The 18,350-nt window shown below is 41.5% G+C and overlaps 1 protein-coding gene and 1 long non-coding RNA gene across 3 annotated transcripts in view; one reads left to right on the forward strand and one right to left on the reverse strand.

Moving 5' to 3' along the window:
- Positions 1-18,350, reverse strand: part of LOC138847732 (uncharacterized) — a 42,688-nt gene that overhangs the window by 18,712 nt on the left and 5,626 nt on the right. The window lies entirely within an intron of this gene.
- ZMAT1 (zinc finger matrin-type 1) overlaps positions 1,964-18,350 on the forward strand; it is a 36,311-nt gene continuing 19,924 nt past the window's right edge. Inside the window, exons 1-2 of one of the 2 annotated variants that reach the window (XM_017349651.3) lie at positions 1,964-2,277; positions 17,726-17,820. In XM_017349651.3, the coding sequence (XP_017205140.3) occupies positions 1,983-2,277; positions 17,726-17,820 (390 nt within the window). In that variant the 5' untranslated portion in view covers positions 1,964-1,982. Of the gene's footprint in view, positions 2,278-15,270; positions 15,847-17,725; positions 17,821-18,350 lie in introns of those variants that run through there. The other variant, XM_051827438.2, reaches the window with a different exon arrangement.

Below are 18,350 nucleotides of genomic sequence, written 5' to 3' on the forward strand. Positions count from 1 at the left end.
GTGCTGGTTCCTCTCCCAGCTGCTCCACTTCCGATCCAGCTCCTTGATAATGCTCTTGGGAAAGTAATAAAAGATGGCCTAAATCCTTTGGCCCCTGCACCCATGTGGGAGACCTGGATAAAGCTCCTGGCTCCTGGCTTTGGCCTGGCCTAGCCCTGACCATTGTGGCCATTTGGGGAGTGAACCAGTGGATGGAAGATGAACCTTTCTCTCTTCCTCTCTCTCTCTTTCTCTCCCTAATTCTGACTTTTAAATTAAAAAAAAATAACTCCTAGATCCTTCTTTAAACACACACACACACACACACTTTCCAAGTATTATGAAAAAAATTTTGGTGCCCCCCCCCAAAAATTTTACACCAAACTCATATTTTTAATTCCATTTCCATGAACTTTTTCAACTACCCTCATATAATAACACTGCATCATAAAATTACAAGGAGTCTTTAAGATTCAGTATTACTGAATCACAAAGTAAAGTAGGGGAGTGGTGGGAACAGTGGGAAGGAATGAGATCAAGGAGGTGAGAGAAGAGACTATTAGTGCCAAACTGTGCACTTTGACTTTATCTAAATAAGCAATGAGAGCGCCAGTGATGAATGACAACATTATGGAAATACATTGGAGGAACTGGGACCAGAGGAAAGATGACTTGTGGGATAGAAGCCATAGCTGACAAGACATAACGAGGACTGGAAATACAGCCAGGGAACTGAGAGCAGAAAGGAGGGCACACAGAAAAGAAACTCACACAAATGTTTCCCTTGGGCATCTCATCAGCAAGGAAATGAATGGGATATTGTACAACCCTGACAGCTACAAACAACAACATGGATGAAAATTCGAAACTGAATGTTGAATGAAAGAAACAAGTCTCAGAATGCTACCTAGTAAAAGATACAAATTTTTCATTGTTAAATTTGAAGACAATCAAAACGAAATAAACCTAGTTAGGTATGTATCTATGTCACAAGAAAATACGTTAAAAGAGAAAAGAAGTACTTAATGTGCTGTACATTGTGATTTAATGCTATAACTAGTACTGAAACAGTATTTTTCACTTTGTGTTTCTATGTGGGTGCAAACTGTTGAAATCTTTACTTAATATATGCTAAACTGATCTTCTGTATATAAAGAGAATTGAAAATTAATCTTGATGTGAATGGAAGGGGGGAGGGAGAGGGAAAGGGGAGGGTTGCGTGTGGGAGGGAAGTTGTGGGGGGGAAGCCACTGTAATCCATAAGCTGTACTTTGGAAATTTATATTCATTAAATAAAAGTTAAAAAAAAGATAAAAGAAATAATAAACATAAATCAAAAAGCAAATTGGTTTTTTAGGAAGGGAGGTCAGGGGGAAAATGCTAAGGGGAATTAAATTATTAGTAATATTCTACTTCTGTTGGGTACCAGATTTACGGCAGATTTTCAAAATGTAGATGGGTAGATCAATAGATACAGCCCTTTAAGGGGCCATAAAGACAATGTGTCATAACCAAAGATTCTGTTTATTTCTATTTTCTGTAATAACAGCTCCAAGAAAAGAGATGTACGAATATTTTAGGATCCCTTAGGAGAGGAATCAGTAACTTCCCCCCTTTTTTTTTTTATTGGTTTTAGATTAACTCCTCCAAAGGAAGCGTCTTCATTGTGTGATCCCCACATGCCTTTACATCCCGCGCTTTTTCCCCTTTTCTCTTGGGCATTGCCTCCTGGGCAAAGACAATGCGTCAACGCCAAGCAGTGCGTGGCGGGGTGGGGTGGGGTGGGGTGGGGACTGGGGACGGGGGTAGGGGTGGAGAGCAGCCTGTGGATCTTAACCTTTACGATTGGGCAGAAGAAGCAAGGAGCGAGATCCAAGCTCCAGCCGGGGCGAAGGAAAGAGGGGCGAGGGGGCGGGGCCAAGAGGGGGCGGGGCCAAGAGGGGCGGGGATAAAGGAGCAAAACCAGAGCGAGGCGCAAGTGCGACTGTCCGCGCCTCGCTGCGATGGCCGCGGCGTTGAACACAGTCACGCCGCTGGCCACGGAGTCTTCCCCTCAGGAAGCTACAGTCTCTGATGCCTCCTATACCGCCTTCGCGGCGGCGGCGGCGGCCGCGGCCACAGCCACGGCCACGGCCCCGGCAGTGATTGTGCCTACCTCCTCCGCCACGTCCACCTCTGCCCGCCTGCCTGCCGGTGGCTGTGGCGACGGCGGCAGCGGCTTTGGCGGCTCCACTATGGCGGCGGCGGGGAGGGGGGGCAGTAGTTTTAAAGTAGACACCCGCCCTTGCCTCAGAGAAGGTGAGTTCCCGTCCTGGGGTGCGGGCACGGCCCCATCTCCTTCGCTGCCTATTATCAGCCCGTCGGAAATCTGGCTGGGCGAGATTCGCCCCTTTCCCAACCCCCAACTGCTGTGGCGCAGTAGAGGCCAAGGTGCCTCGTCCCACCCCGTGGTATTAGCCCCCAGTGTGCCAGGTCTCCTTGAAGCAGTGAGGGGTTTCCCTGGCCCCAGAAAAGGATGCAGGCCCCCAGGCAAAGAAACTGAAGGTACTCACCAGGCAGGAGTTTGAAGGGAGAAAAACACACACACACACACACACACACACATCATTTCTCGCTCAGCAAGACGCCTTCGTGTGCACTAGGAGATGTGATTTGGGAAAGAGGCGAGGTTCTGAGTGCTGTGGCCCTAGAGGGGCAAGCAGGAAAAGAGAAGGGCGAGTGATGGAGAGAGGCGACAGAGAAAAAGAAGAAAAGCTAAGGAAATCAGAAATCAGACAGAGAAAAAACCCTCTGGTAAAATCCGAGGTCCTGTGGTGTGGAAACTCGGAGTAGTACATTTATGGAGAGATGGGGTTAGGCATTTGGGAAGGTTAGCGTGTATACTTGAGCTTTAAAGTAGGATCGGTTGGATTTTAGGATTGTAGGGTCTGGTGGAGGGTGCTCTGCTGGGGAAAAAACATTGGAAGAATGTGGCAGAAGCACAAATTTCACGCATCACTTTGGAGAGGTTTCTTTGGCTTTTTAAGGTTATGACCTAGTAAAGCAAAGCTTATGGGCCCATCTTTAAGGTTGTTTCGGCTTTAAGAGGTGCTGTTGTACCTACAAACACATATTACTCCTAACAAAAAGATATTTCTGGACTATCCCAATATAAGTGGTCTTTAGTTCACATAAAGTGCAATATATTTGTAAGCAGCCTACCAATAGCAAACTGTAAAATTTACCATTGAAATGTATTGTAAAGCAGTTTTGGAAATGCTCTTAGGCCGATTCCATGGCAGAAGATCGCAATCGAGCATTTTGTCATCTAAGTTCAATAATGTCCGTCTTTGTATGTTACCTTTTCCTTCTAACTTGCCTACAAAAACGAAACACTGTAGATGCCAACGTACAGCAAAATGATTTAACTTGATTTTTGTAGGAACAGAACATTCCGTTAAAATTATCTCATAAAAATAATTTCTTCTGCCTAATGATATATTCCTCTATGCTATTTCATAACCATTCACACTTTTCACTTTGGAAAAATGGTAAAGCAGTAAAACAAACAAACAAACAAAAAAACCCTTAACATATTTGTAGCAGACACCTTGTACCGTTGCTAGTCACTAAATAAGCAAGTTGGAAATACACTGAAACATAATGGCATTTTATTTATCAGCTATTACCAAAGGCAATCTTCACAAGAAACACTTCATTTAGTGTCTTCAGTCAGCCTGAATTTGTACCATTGTTGTGGAATGAAACATGAAATCTCCTGAGTATAGAAATTTTGTGTCAAACTTTCTGTCCATAACCAGCAAGAAACCTCACCATGGCATGTTCACAATAAAGTTTAGGGTCCAAATCTCGTGTAAAAATGCTATTGTGCCTGCCTCTGTAAACTGAATTGTTTGCAGTATTTTCTAATAATGTACAAGGGTACTTCAAAAAAGTTTGTGGAAAATTGAATTAAAAGATGTTTGTTTCTGTAAAAAAATTGAAATCTGTGCATACAAGAAGTCTTTAAAAAGTTCACAGAGAGATGGGCATTTGGAGTAGTGGTTAAGAACAGGTTTGGATGCTGCATCTGGTGTCGGAAATGCCTGGTTTCTAGTCCTGGCTCTATTCCCAGTCCCAGCTTCCTGCTAATGACACACTAGGAGGCAGCAGGTCTACCCACCTGGGAGACTTGGATTGCGCTCTGGGCTCCCAGCTTCGGCCTGACCCGGTCTCAGCTGTTGCAGGCATTTGCAGAGCAAACCAAGAGATACTGTCTATCTCTGTTTCTCTGTCTACTTCTGTGCCTTTTTGCCTCTAGAATTAAACAAACAAACTTAAATAGTTCATGGGAAATGTGATTCATGATTGCTTTAAAGTACCCTCATATGCGAATATTTAGAACTTTAAGATATATGCTTATAAAGTAGCAGCAATACCTTTTCTATGCTTTTACTAGGTGATAAAATGAGAGCCCTGACATAGGAGTCTGGTTGAATGAACACAGATTCTGTTGACAACTAATTCAATAGACTTGCTGACCCTGAATAGGTCCCAGACTTCTTGGATTTGGGATTTAGGTTTCTCTGAATCTTCCTGGGTTTGATCTCTGAAATAGGGGAATTGAACAAATCGAACTTTGAGGTTGATTTCAGATCTGAAAGTATTAACCAGAATGTTGAAGTTCTGCATTGATATTCTTTTGATGGCATTTCTAGGGCTGTGCATTAGAATAGTAGTTCATAAATCATAATAAATCTTAATAGATAGCCTCTAACATTCAGTGAGTAATGAAATCTGTATTGAGTTGTGTTAAGACTGTTTATTAGGATATGAAAAAACAAATATAATGGTTACTAGTTTTTCATTGTAGTTAATCAGTCTTCCCTCCAATCTAAAACTCTTCTAGCTTTTTACTTAACGAGTGGTAAATATTTGATATATTGCACTGTCTAAAACACTATTGGCCTTAAAATGTTTTTGCTTAGATTTTTATAAAGGCCATAAATGGTTGTCAGATATAATAATGGATAATGCAGAAAAGAGAAAAATGTTGTCTGGTGGTGTGCCAGTGTCTTGCTTATTTTTCTTTTTTTCATTTTGAAGATTTATTTATTTGTTTGAAAGGCAGAGATACAGAGAAAGAAAGAGAGAGAGAGGAGAGATAGATCTTCTATCTGCTGGTTCACTCCCCAAGTGGCCACAAAGGCTAGGGCTGGACCAGGTCGAAGCCAGGAGTCAGGAGATTCCTCTGGGTCTCCCACGTGGATGCAGGGGCTCAAGTACTTGGGCCATCTTCAGCTGTTTTTCCCAGGCACATTAGCAGGGAACTGAATCGGAAGTGGAACAGCCGGAACTCCAACCAGTGCCCATATGGGATGCTGGTGCAGATGGAGGCTTAACCTTCTATACCACAGAGCTGGCCCCTGCTTTTTTTTCTTAATCCTAGTTCAGACATTGGTGTAAAGATGTTAAAGAATGGTCAAGATTCCAATTATGGGATCAGTAAAACTTGTTTTTTTAAGCCATCTATTACTGAGAGTTCAGGGCTCTTATTGTCTACGATTCATTTTTTAAAGATTTATTTCATTTATTTGAAAGACAGAGTTACAGAGAGAGGTGGAGACAGAGACAGAGGTCTTCTATCTGCTGGTTCACTCCCCAGATGGCTGCAACGGCCGGAGCTGAGCCGATCCGAAGCCAGGAGCCAGGATCTTCTTCCAGGTCTCCCAGATGAATGAAGGGGCCCAAGCACTTGGGTCATCTTCCACTGCTTTCCCAGGCCATAGCAGAGAACTGGATCAGAAGAAGAGCAGCCAGGACTAGAACCGGTGCCCATATGGGATTCTGGTGCTTCAGGCCAGGGCTTTAACCCACTGCACCACAGCACCGGCCCCTCAGTAAAACTTGTTTTAAAGAGCATTTGCTGATTGATTTTTAGCTGTAGCTAACACTCCTGAAAATCTCATCTGTCTTGGGGTTGGTACTGAGCACATGTCAATGGTGATTAGACATTGCCAATCAGTGAATCTTAGAAGCATTCAAAAGTTACAAATGGATATTGAGCAATAAACTTAAAAAAAGAGAAATGCCCAATGAGAAGCCCTAGGAAAATACACACATACATGCAAGAATTCATGGTAAGGGAATCATGAAATTTTACAGGACACTTCACATTTCATTAAGCAAACATTTTCAAATGTTTAATGGCTCAGAAATGAATTTTCACCCAGTAATGATGTTACTCATCATTTTACTCACAGTAAAAATCACAACCAAAATAAGCAAAAAACTCCTTTGTCTATTTACCTTTTCCCTTTAAGAAAAAGAAATGATATAGATAGAGCCTGTTCTTAGACTAGAAGAAACTCTGGCTTTTTATTTAGTTATTAATCAATTTGCATAGGAATTATCTACAAGGTTTTCCTTGTCTCCATATTGTTTAGTAATGTTTCAAGTCAAATGCCCGTAAGTCCACAAAAAGAAAATCCAGCAAAATCTTTTCCTTTATTTATTCAGGATTCATTTGTTGACATGTATAAATGTCTGTGCCAATCATTATGCTTAGTGCTGAGAGTGTAGAGACACATTAGACACAGCTGTAGTAAAGAGCTGACTATGTGCTTTATAGTAAAATCATAAAATAAATAGGAAAGCACATTTCCAAACTATCAGGACTGTTCCATTGTTGTAAATCTGTACTCTGCCATGGTGTCTTATAAACTGTAAGCACGAGAAAGCATTATGAATTCTGTAAATCTGATGTTGGTGTCTGGAAAGAATAATTAGTAAATGGTTAGCATTGATTTTTAATTCTCTGCATTTGATAGGTTGGGAATGTTTGCAGAGAGATTAATGACCATGTGTTAGTTTCTGACTCTGTCTTTATTAGATACTAGCATGTGAAAAAATTCACCAAACTTGTTGTGAAGGCCAATTTGAGCATGCTCCTTAGTGTATTATCACCTATCTGTTAGTGCAGAACTTTGATTCTTTGCCATCTGATATCGATCTTGCAGATTCATTCAGATTTATTAACCAGTTGGAATGAATGGCATGTATTTAGTGGCTTTCTGATGCAAAGTATCTGTCATGGGAGCAAGCAAATTAATGGATTTACACAGCTCTTCGATTCAGTTTCTGACTTAACAAGCATAACTCCTGACCTCCTAGCCTCAGAGTCCTTATGATTGTAAGAAAAAGAGGCGCAGCTTGGTGCCTCCTCACACGGGGCACCAAATGTAAGAAAAATAGGTGCAGAACAGAGTGGAGGCAGGGTACAAATTTGCAGCCAGACCGATGGTATTCAAGGAAAATCAATCCTCAGAGGTGGGGGACCAACCACTGGTGTGCACATTGACTGAACAGCAGGCTGGGCCTCTATGTCTTAGGTGGGCTAGGGGTGGGTTTGAGAGTGGGGGTGGGGACCAGTAGTTGGAGGTGAGCTTCTCCCTGCTCGTTCTTCCAGTTTGGTCCACTGGCTTCCAGACCTGGGGAAGAATCCAGGGAGTAGGTGAGGAACAATACAAGATATGAGACTGAACTGGTTTCTTGAAAGAAGGCAGGAGGAACAAGAACCTAAACTCGCTGAGGCTTATGTCCTTGTTCCATCAATGATTATGAAGGTCAAGGACTTTGTTTAAATGACAACATAAATATTAGACATATAGCCAGTACTCTCAATTATCTTGTTAATTCCATTGTATTTTATAATTGTTTTGCTATGGGAATCCATTTTTTGAATGTGATCATCTGTATACAGTATAAAATAGCTAAAATTTGCCAAACTCTCAAGTCCGGTGCTCATTAAATAACCTGAGAAACTAAGGGAACTAGAAAGCATTATAACTATGAGTGTTCATCATGCTGACAGGTAAAGATCTGCATTTCTCGCACAATTATTATTTACAAAAATTTCTGAAGTGTGGTATGATGTTTAGGAGAAAAAGAAAGTCAAAATGCTTTTGGAAAGATTAACAAAATGCCCCAGTCTCCCATAGCTTAATGCTGTGCTCAGCTCATTCTTTCCTAAGATTATGATGGTATTAAAAGATTGCAAAGGTCAAATAAGTTTTTTTAAATATTTATTTATTTATTTGAAAGTCAGAGTTACACAGAGAGAGGAGAGACAGAGAGAGAGAGAGAGAGAGAGGTCTTCCATCTGCTGGTTCACTCCCCAATTGGCCGCAATGGTCAGAGCTGTGCTGATCTGAAGCCAGGAGCCAGGAGCCTCCTCCAGGTCTCCCATGCGGGTGCAGGGGCCCAGGGACTTGGGCTATCCTCCACTGCTTTTCCAGGCCATAACAGAGAGCTGGACTGGAAGAGGGGCAGCTGGGACTAGAACCGGCGCCCACATGGGATACCAGCGCCTCAGGCCAGGGCGTTAACCCACTGTGCCACAGCGCCGGCCCCATCAAATAAGTTTTTAAAAAATCCTATTTAATTAAGGATGCTTAAGGGAAATTATCTCTAAATATGTAATCATGAAAAATACAGTGCTAGTGCTATTTGCACAATTAAAATGATTTCTCAGATTCTTTTAAGCTTTATTTTAAGACTTATTTCTTTGAAGGGAGAGTAAAAGAGAGAGAGAGGGAGAAAGAGAATATCTTTCATCCAGTGGTTCACTCCCTAAATGGCCACTGGATCCAGCTCTGGGAAAGGCCGAAGTCAATAGCCCAGAACTCTATCCAGGTCTCCCCTGTGGGTGCAGGGGCCCAAGCACTTGGGCCATCTTCTGTTGCTTTCCCAGGTACATTAGCAGGGAGTTGGATAGGAAATGGAGAAGCTGGGACTCAATCAGGCGCTCTGATATGGGATGCCAGCACTGCAGATGCTTTGACACTAGCTATATGACGTTGGACAAACTTCTTAACTTCTCCAAGCCTGAGGTACTATTTTTTTTCATTTTGGCATAGAACTTAAGAGTATTTTACTTTAATGTAGTTGTGCTACTGCTATCTGGTGTAGACCCAATTCAACAAAAGTCATTAAAAAGTAAATTTCTGTCAGATGAATCTCTTTAAAGATCACATTAATGTCAAATCTAGAGGAAATGCACCTTGAAAATATTCAGGTCTCAAGCCTACAACTGGCTCCTAACTAAAATGCCCATTTTAAGTCTTCTTCCCCCTTTATTGAATACAGAATTAAATCCAAGTATCCTAATGAAGCCTTTCATTATTTGGCTCCATTTCAGTCTCTCCGTTGTTGTCTTTCATAATCTTTCCTCCCCTGCAATATTTTATTCTGCTCTTTAAAACTTGGAATTTCAGGGCCGGCATTGTGGCATAGCAGGCAAAGTCACCACCTGCAATGCCAGCATCCCATATGGACACTGGTTTGTGTTCTGGTTGCTCCATTTATGATTCAGCTCCCTACTAATGACCTGGGAAAGCAGCAGAAGATAGCCCAAGTGTTTGGACCCTTGACATCCCTGTGGGAGACCTGGATGAAGCCCCCAGCTCCTGGTTTCAGCCTGACCCAGTGCTGGCAGTTGTGGCTCTCTGGGGAGTGAACCAATGGATAGAAGATACCTCTCTCTGTGTCTCATTCTCTCTCTCTCTCTCTCTCTCTCTCTCTGTGTGTGTGTGTGTGTGTGTCTCCCTCTCTGTAACTCCAACTTTCAAATAAATCATAAATCTTTAAAAAATAAACAAAATTTGGATTTTACACATCTTTTAAAGTTTAGTTCTTTTTTAAATATTTATTTATTTATTTGAAAGGCAGAGTTACAGAGAGAGAGAAAGAGAGAAAGAGAGGTCTTCCATCCACTGGTTCACTCCCCAGATGGCCACAACAGCCAGAGTGCGCTGATCTGAAGCCATGATCCAGGATCCAGGAGCTTCTTCCATGTCTCCCACACGGGTGCAGGGGCCTAAGGACTTGGGCCATCTTCTACTGCTTTCCCAAGCCATAGTAGAGAGCTGGATCAGAAATGGAGCAGCCGGGACAGGAACTGGCGTCCATAGGGATGCTGGCACTGCAGGCGGCGGCTTTATCTGCTAGACCACAGTGCCAGCCCCTGAAGCTTGGTTCTAAATTTGTTCTCTTCCATAAAACTTTTCCCAAAATTCTCACTGTCCTGTACCTTCATACGTCTTACAGCACTTATAATATTTTGGTCTTCTATCATAGTTCTTTCTATATACATCTTATCTTCCTTACAAAATTTTAAATTCCTTGAGATTAGGAATTATTCACTTGTTATTTCCAGCATGTGAAGCAATTATTTACGTATAATGGAAAGAATCAAGATAAACCAACTTAAACCAGTTCAGCTTCATTAAGTAGCATGCGACAAGTTATTTGGATTTCACTGACCCCCAATTTCCTAATCTTCAGAATCTAGGAAGTGCCATGTGCCTTGCACATTTGTCTTTAGGTCTAAAGGGATGGTCTATCATCTTGATTCAGGTGCAGAAGGCTCTCAATGAGTTTTCATTCTTGTCTTCCTCTTTCCAAAATATCTACCATAGTACTTTGGAACTAAACTCAATAAATATCAGTGAAGCCAAATGATGTCCATAGACATGGAGGGACTGAACTATGTAGTGTTATATGAAATTAAAAGGAAGGAGTAGATAGGAAAGAATGTTATAAGCTGGAATTGACATGAATTGGTAATATGCTAGGGAGAATGGCTGAGCTTTTGAACCTGGAAATATTGTGCCATTTAATAAAGAGAAACAGAGCAAGAAATTGTTTGAGGAAATGAGTCAAAGGCAATGAGTGTAGGCAGTACTACTCTAAAGGAAAAGTTGAAGAGGAACCAGTATTTTCATGGGCTTCATAGAAATGATATGGAGTACCAGTATTGAAAACCTGGGTTAAAGAAAAATGCCACCTTGGTATTTACCAACTTAAGTGGCTGTTTCAAACTCAGAGTATTAATAGTGGCGAAATCTGAATTTAAAGGTTGATCTAGAAAAGTAATGCGTGTTAAATTTTAGGAATCCTGAAACCTCTAAATTAGTAGTTTCCTTTTGTCTTTTTAAAAATTATTTTTATTTATTTGAAAGGCAGAGAAACAGAGATCGCCCATCCACTGGTTCATTGCCCAAATTCCCACAACGACCAGGACTGGACTAGGCCAAGCTAGGAGCCAGGAAATTCAATCCAGGTCTCCAATGTGAGTGGCAAGGACCCAGGCACTTGAGCCTCCACCTGCTGCTTCCCAAGTTGCACATTAACAGGAAGCTGAAATTGGAGGCAGAGTTGGGACTTGGGCTCACGCACTCCAAACTGGGATGTGGGAATCCCCAGAGACACCTTAACTTCTATACCAAACACCTCTCCTTTATCTTACTAAAGAAAACATTTCTTCTGTATGTAATAAGTTATATTACCACCGAATAATAATATTTATTCATCAGAGATACTCTTGGGAAGTTCAAACTCAAACCACTATGCTCAGATTGGGTGTAGTAGTTTATTTTTAAACAAATGAAGTCCTGAGGTACATTTTAGCTAAACTATTTAAATAGCTGGTGTTAAAGTCAAAGTTAGATACATCATGTAACATCATGTATTTTAAAAGAACCTTAAAAATAACAATGTTATAAAAGAAAGTAATGAAATAAAATACACTAAATTACAGGGATAAATTTGTAACTATACATGAAGTCATTACTGACATATTTCAAATTATGGTTATTATCCTGATCATGGTTTTTTTTTAAAGATTTATTTATTTATTTGAAAGGCAGAGTTACAGAGAGGCAGAGGCAGAGAGAGAAAGAGAGGTCTTCACTCCCCAGATAGCCGCAACAGCTGGAGCTGTGCCGATCCGAAGCCAGGAGCCAGGAGCTTCTTCCAGGTCTCCCATGCAGGTGCAGGGGCCCAAGGACTTGGGCCATCTTCTAATGCTTTCCTAGGCCATAGCAGAGAGCCAGATTGGAAAAGGATCAGCCAGGACTTGAACTGGAGCCCATATGGGATGCTGGCATTGCAGGTGGTGGCTTTACCTGCTACACCACAGTGCCGGCCCCATGAAGTTTTTAAAATAAACCCTTTTGATCCAAAAAGTGTTATTGAAAATGAACCTTAATTGAAGATTTTTCACATAACTTTTTTTTTTTTTTTTTTTTTTTTTTTTTTTTTTTTGACAGGCAGAGTGGACAGTGAGAGAGAGAGACAGAGAGAGAAAGGTCTTCCTTTGCCGTTGGTTCACCCTCCAATGGCCGCCGCTGCAGCCGGCGCACCGCGCTGATCCTGGCAGGAGCCAGGAGCCAGGTGCTTTTTCCTGGTCTCCCATGGGGTGCAGGGCCCAAGCACCTGGGCCATCCTCCACTGCACTCCCTGGCCATAGCAGAGAGCTGGCCTGGAAGAGGGGCAACCGGGACAGAATCCGGCGCCCCGACCGGGACTAGAACCCGGTGTGCCGGCGCCGCAAGGTGGAGGATTAGCCTATTGAGCCACGGCGCCGGCTCACATAACTTTTAAATAAATATCTTCAGTAGTTTTTATCTAAGTATAGCTATTCCTGCTGTTTTGGATTCCATTTGCCTGGAATGTCATTTTTCCATCCCTTCACTTTCAGTCTACTATGTCTTTACAGGTGAATTGAGTCTCTTATAGGCAGCATATAGTTGGGTCTTGTTTTTTCATCCATTCAGGACATTGTGTATCCTTTCATTAGATAATTTAATCCATTCAAATTCAAAGTTATTATGGATATGTAAGTACTTACTGCTGACATTTTATTAATTATTGTTTCCTGGTTGTTTTGTAGATCTTTTGTTCCCTTCTGTTTTCCTTTGTGATTAAGTGCTTTTCCCTAGTATGCTTTGATTCCTTTTTATGTATCTACTCTGTAGTAGTAATAGTTTTTGCTTTGTGGTTATCATGAGGCTTACAAAATGTCTTATAATTTTAACAGCTATTTTAAGCTGATAATAGTTTAACTTCGATCACATAAAAATACACTTCTGTTCTCCCCTCACATTTTATGTTTTTGTCTTAATTTACACATTTTATATTGTGCATTCCTTAACAAATTATTGTGGCTATTAGTAGTAGTAGTAGTAGTTTTGTCTTTCAGTCTGCATACTAAAGATATAAATGATTTACCTACCACTATTACAATATTAGAGTATTCTGAATTTGCATACTTATATTTACCAGTGAGTTTTACATTTTTATGTTTTTGTGTTACTAATTAGCATCTTTTTCTTTCAACTTGAAGAATTTCAGCTTTTGTTTGTATGGCAAAGTTTTTAATCTTTCCTTCATTTCTGAAGGACAGCTTTGCTGGGTACAGCATGCTTGTTTGGTAGTTTATTTCTGTTGCAATTCCAAATGTATCATCCCACCTTTATCTGGCTTGTAAGTTGTTTGCAAAAGGAATCCACTCCTAGTTTTATTGGAATCGGCCTACTATGTTATTCGCTTCTTTTCTCTTGTTATTTTTAGAATCCTTTCTTTGTCCTTGATTTTTGACAGTTTGATTATGATGTGGCTTGGGGTAGTCTTATTTGGTTTGAATCACATTGGAGACCTTTGACTTTCCTGTATCTGAATACTTAACGTCTTTCTCCAAAGTTGAAAAGTATTCTAGGGATGATATTGTGCTACAGTTGATTGGGCCGCTTCCTGTAATGCCAGCATCCCATATCAGTGCCAGTTCCAGTCTCGGCTGCTCCACTTCCGATCCAGCTCCCTGCTAATGCGCCTTGGAAAGCAGCAGAAGATGGCCTGAGTATATGGGCCCCTGTCACTGATGTGGGAGACTCAGATGGAGTTCTGGGTTCTGGGCTTTGCCCTGGTTCAGTAGATGAAAAATCTCTCTCTCCCTTTCTCTCTGTAACCTTCAAATAAAGAAATAAATCTTAAAAAGAGAAGCATAGAAAAGTTATGTTATTTCTTTTTAAAAAAAATTTGAAAAGATTTGTTTGTTATTTAAGGCAGAGTTACAGAGAGAGAGAGAGAGAGAGAGAGAGAGAGAGAGAGAAAGAGAGAGAGAAAATCGTTCATCCACCTGCTGGTTCACTCCCCAAAAGGCTGGGGCTGTGCCAGGCTGAAGCCAGGACAGGAGCTTAATCTAGGTCTCCCACATGGGTGCAGGAGCCCAAGCACTTGGGCCATCTTCCACTGATTTCCCAGATGCATTAGCAGGGAGCTAGATTGGAGGTGAGCAGCTGGGTCTCGAACCTGTACCCATATGGGATGCTGGTGTTGCAAGCGGAGGCCCAACCTGCTGCACCACAAGGCTGGCCCCTGTTGTTGTGTCTTTAATGACCTTTTTATCTTTCTTTTCTCTTCACAAACTCCTGTAAATATTTGCTCTTTAGATACTGTCTCCTAAGTCACGTAAGCTTTCTTCATCACTTTGCATTCTTATTTTTTTCTCATCTTAATATTTTCAAATAAACTGTTTTCAAGTTCAGATTCTTTCTTCTGCCTGATCAAATTTGATGTTGATGTGTTTTTTTACTGCATTCATTGTATTTATTGGCTCCAGAATTTGTTTTTTCTATACAATTTAAAGCTCTCTGTTAAATTTCTAATTTTGATCATTTATTGTTTTCTTGAGTTCACTGAATAATTTCTCTGTATTTTCTTGAAGTTCACTGAGCATCCTTAAAACAATTATTTTCATTTCTTTGTCATGCAGTTAGGATGTCTACATTTCTTTGAAGTCAGCTACTGGGATATTATTGTATCCTTTTGATGATATTGCCTGATTTTTCATGGGTCTTATTGACGTCCATTGATTTCTATGCATTTGAAGACATAGAGATTTATTTAAAGTCTTTGCAGACTGGATTTGCCTGGGAAAGCCCTTCACCAGTCAACCCATCCAGCGATCTGGCGCAGAGCATCTGACATGGTCTTCAGGCAGGCTTGCTGCTGGAATCCTTTGGAAGGTCGGATTAGTGCCTGGGTTAGCAAATGAATGAGCGTGGCACTGGGTCCTCAGAATTGGGCCTAGAGCTTGGCTCTACAAAGATAGTCCTAGAGCCTGTATTTGTGAGAGGTGGCCTGCAGCCTGGGCACACAGGGACCTGCTTTGTGCTGAGGATGGCCTTGAGCTCAAGTCTGCAGGAACTGGCGTGGCTTTAGGGCAGGCCTTGCACTTGAAATCACTGGGAAAAGCCTGGAGTATGGGTCTGAAGGAGTGATATTAACACTTCAGTGCAGGGGTCCATTGTGGCACTGAAGTATACTGACTGGGCCTGGACCCTAGGTTCTCTGGAGTTTGTGATAATGAGGACCAGCCTGGAGCCTGGGTCTGGCTTAGTGGTTGGGCCCACAAGGGGTTGATCTGGAGGCTAGGTAAGCAGTTGCTGGATTACAGGCTAAGGCGTGACAGCTAGCCTGGGTCCTGAGACCTTAGCATCAACCTGGGACTTGAGGACACAGGGATGCTCCTAAAGCCTAGGCCTGTGGGTGATGCTCCAGTGCTGGGGGCTGGTGGGACAGATCTATCTCTGATCAAATAGAACATGCGACTGCAAGGACTGGCCTGGAAGGCACAGTTACAGGGACTGACCTGGTGCTATGAGATCTGGCCTGACAGGCAGGCTTGGAGACTCAACCCGCAGTTACCAGCCTGCAGTCTAGATGCACAGGGGCTGACCTGGGGGCTAAGTACACATTAACCAGCCTGATAACTAGGGCTTCAGGGATTGGCCTGGTACTGAGGGAGGCCTGGTGCCTGAGGCTGCAGGTTTCAGCTTGTTGTCAGAACAGGACTGAAGGCTCAGTTTCCAAGCATCAGCCTAGAGCCAGGAGCTATAGGGACATTTTGAGTACTGAGTTCTAAAGGGGTGTGCTCAGTGTTGGTGTTTCAGATGAAGTGTGGTGCTGACTTCCCTCTGCGTCCTCCACCCACAGGGTATCTTGCTCCATGCCAGGCAGCCTGGGAATGGAGGAGGGGTGGTGCAGGTAAGCTAAATTTGTCCTCTGTGTACTCTTCAGTGCATCTTCTCTTATGTCTGTGCTATGTCCAGGGCTGTATCTCTTATCTGGTTTCCTTAGTTTTTGTGAAGGTTGTTTTGACATGTTGTTCAATTGATGTTTCTGTGGAGGGAACAAGGACTGGAAAATCCTTTTCCACCATCTTCCTGACACCCCCTCTAATGGTTTATAATTAAAAATTCCTGCGTAGTGTTTACAAAATTGTATCAATTGCAAAGAGAGTAAAATATTAAATTCCCCCCTTTTTTTCTAATCTCACTTTCCAAAGTCAACCGCTTTTAAATTTAGTTTATATCACTCCAGATTTTTCTATGTCTGTTTATATGTGCATATATTTAATTTTTATTAGCGTTTTGAATTGGATATATATGTGTTTCCTTTTTTTAAAGATTTATTTACTTATTTGAAAGGCAGATTTACAGAGAGGCAAAGAGAGAGAGAGAAAGAGAGAGGTCTTCCATCCACTGGTTCATTCCCCAAATGGCCGCAATGGCTGGAGCTGTGCCGATCCAAAACCAGCAGCCAGGAGCTTCTTCCGGGTCTCCCAGGTGGGTGCAGAGGCCCAAAGACTTGGGCCATCTTCTATTGCTTTCCCAGGCCATAGCAGAGAACTGGATTGGAAGTGGAGCAGTCAGAACTCAAACCGGCGCCCATATGGGATGCCGGCACCGTACGCAGCAGTTTTACTCCACAGCACCAGCCCTATACTTCTTCTATAACTTTGCATTCTTTTAATATATCACTGAAATCTCCCCATGAAAGTGTATGTAGTGTCAGTTTATTTATTTAAATAGCCAAATAGCAAACAAAATTTTGATGTGTTGTGACTCATGCCCTATAGAAACTTTGGCAGAATACATTTCAGCTGTTAACAATTTTAGATATAAGTGTGGTACTCAAGTGCAAGTGCGGAAATGTTTGGCACTTTTTATTTATTACAATGAGAAACACTATAGCACAATTTTTAGGTCTTAGTATATGAGCATTACTTTGAAGCTTTGAAGAGCTTGAGTCGAAGTATTGGGCCAAATGACTGTCCTAGTGTTTGTTCAATGACAGAGAATTATTGCCCATCATAAGTAAAGATAGTGACTTATAGATAAAGATAGTTATTTTTAGATAATATGAGAGCAATAGCTCAAGTTAAATGACAGTCCTAAAACAATACACTTCTTAGGATTATCTGCTGTAAAACACACACACACAAATAAGGCTTACTTTTTAAATCCGAGTTTTTTGTTGTTGGTATCCCAAATCATTCCACGAATCTAATGAAGTTGCTGGTGCCCTCTATAACTATTCCTTCAGAATGGCATCGCCTAGACTGGTTGTACTAAATAAATAATTCTTACCACATCAGACATCAGAGCCATATTTAATATGTGCATATTAAGGTGAATACTCAGGGGCCATCACCTGCAGTGCCAGCATCCCATATGGGCGCCGGTTTGAATTCCAGCTGCTCCACTTCTGATCCAGCTCTCTGCTATGGCCTGGGAAGGTAATAGAGGATGGCCGAAGTCCTTGGGCCTCTGCACCAGCCTGGAAGACCCAGAAGAGGCTCCTGGCTCCTGGCTTCGGATTGGCCCACCTTTGGCTGTTGTGGCCATTTGGGGAGTGAACCAGTGGACAGAAGACCTCTCTCTCTCTCTCTTACTGCCTCTGCTTCTCTGTAACTCTGCTTTTCAAATAAATAAATAAATATATTTTTTAAAAAGGTGAATACTCAAACAAAAAGCTATTAATACGACTTCACAAGTGCTCAAATTTGAAGTGCTGTAGAGGAATGAAAACACTGCCTCTAAGTATTCATTAATGTGATATATCATGTTCACTTTATTTGTAGGTACTGCCTGGAATCAACAACTTTTTAGAGATAACCTTTGTCAACTATGTGGTGTTGTGCTACAGTTTGAATCACAACGGATTTCCCATTATAAGGTAAATTAATAGAAGAAATAATGAGAATAAGATCTAAAGCAAGTTTTTCATATGGCAGGTAAACTTAATCTTATGTACTAGATGGTGTCATTTCCCTTTGATGGATGAGGAGATTGGCTCAGAGTGTGACAGTACCAAGATAGCTGAAGTTTGGTGAATTTAGATTTACACTTGATATTTTTTACTCCAAAACTTTTCTTCTCTTCATACCATTCTGCTTCCTTTATATGCATCTGGCCACTATGCCATTCATTCTTGTAGTAAATGTAAGGTTGACATTATGAAGCTTGTATAGTAAACTGTTAATGTGAATCAAGACATATTGTAGAATTCCCAGATTCTTTCTTTATAGTAAAGGAAGACTAGAAATACAAAAAGAACCAGTCTTGCTCTTGGTTTAGCCACATGTTTTTAGGCACAGAGTTACAGAATTCTAGAGCTAGGAGAGAAAATATCTAATGTTGCTGCTCTCTTAGTTTATAGATTAAAAAATTGAGACCCAGAGGCAAGCATTTAGCATAGCAGTAAGG

The sequence above is a fragment of the Oryctolagus cuniculus genome, chromosome X (assembly GCF_964237555.1).
Source record: "Oryctolagus cuniculus chromosome X, mOryCun1.1, whole genome shotgun sequence".
NCBI lineage: Eukaryota > Metazoa > Chordata > Mammalia > Lagomorpha > Leporidae > Oryctolagus > Oryctolagus cuniculus.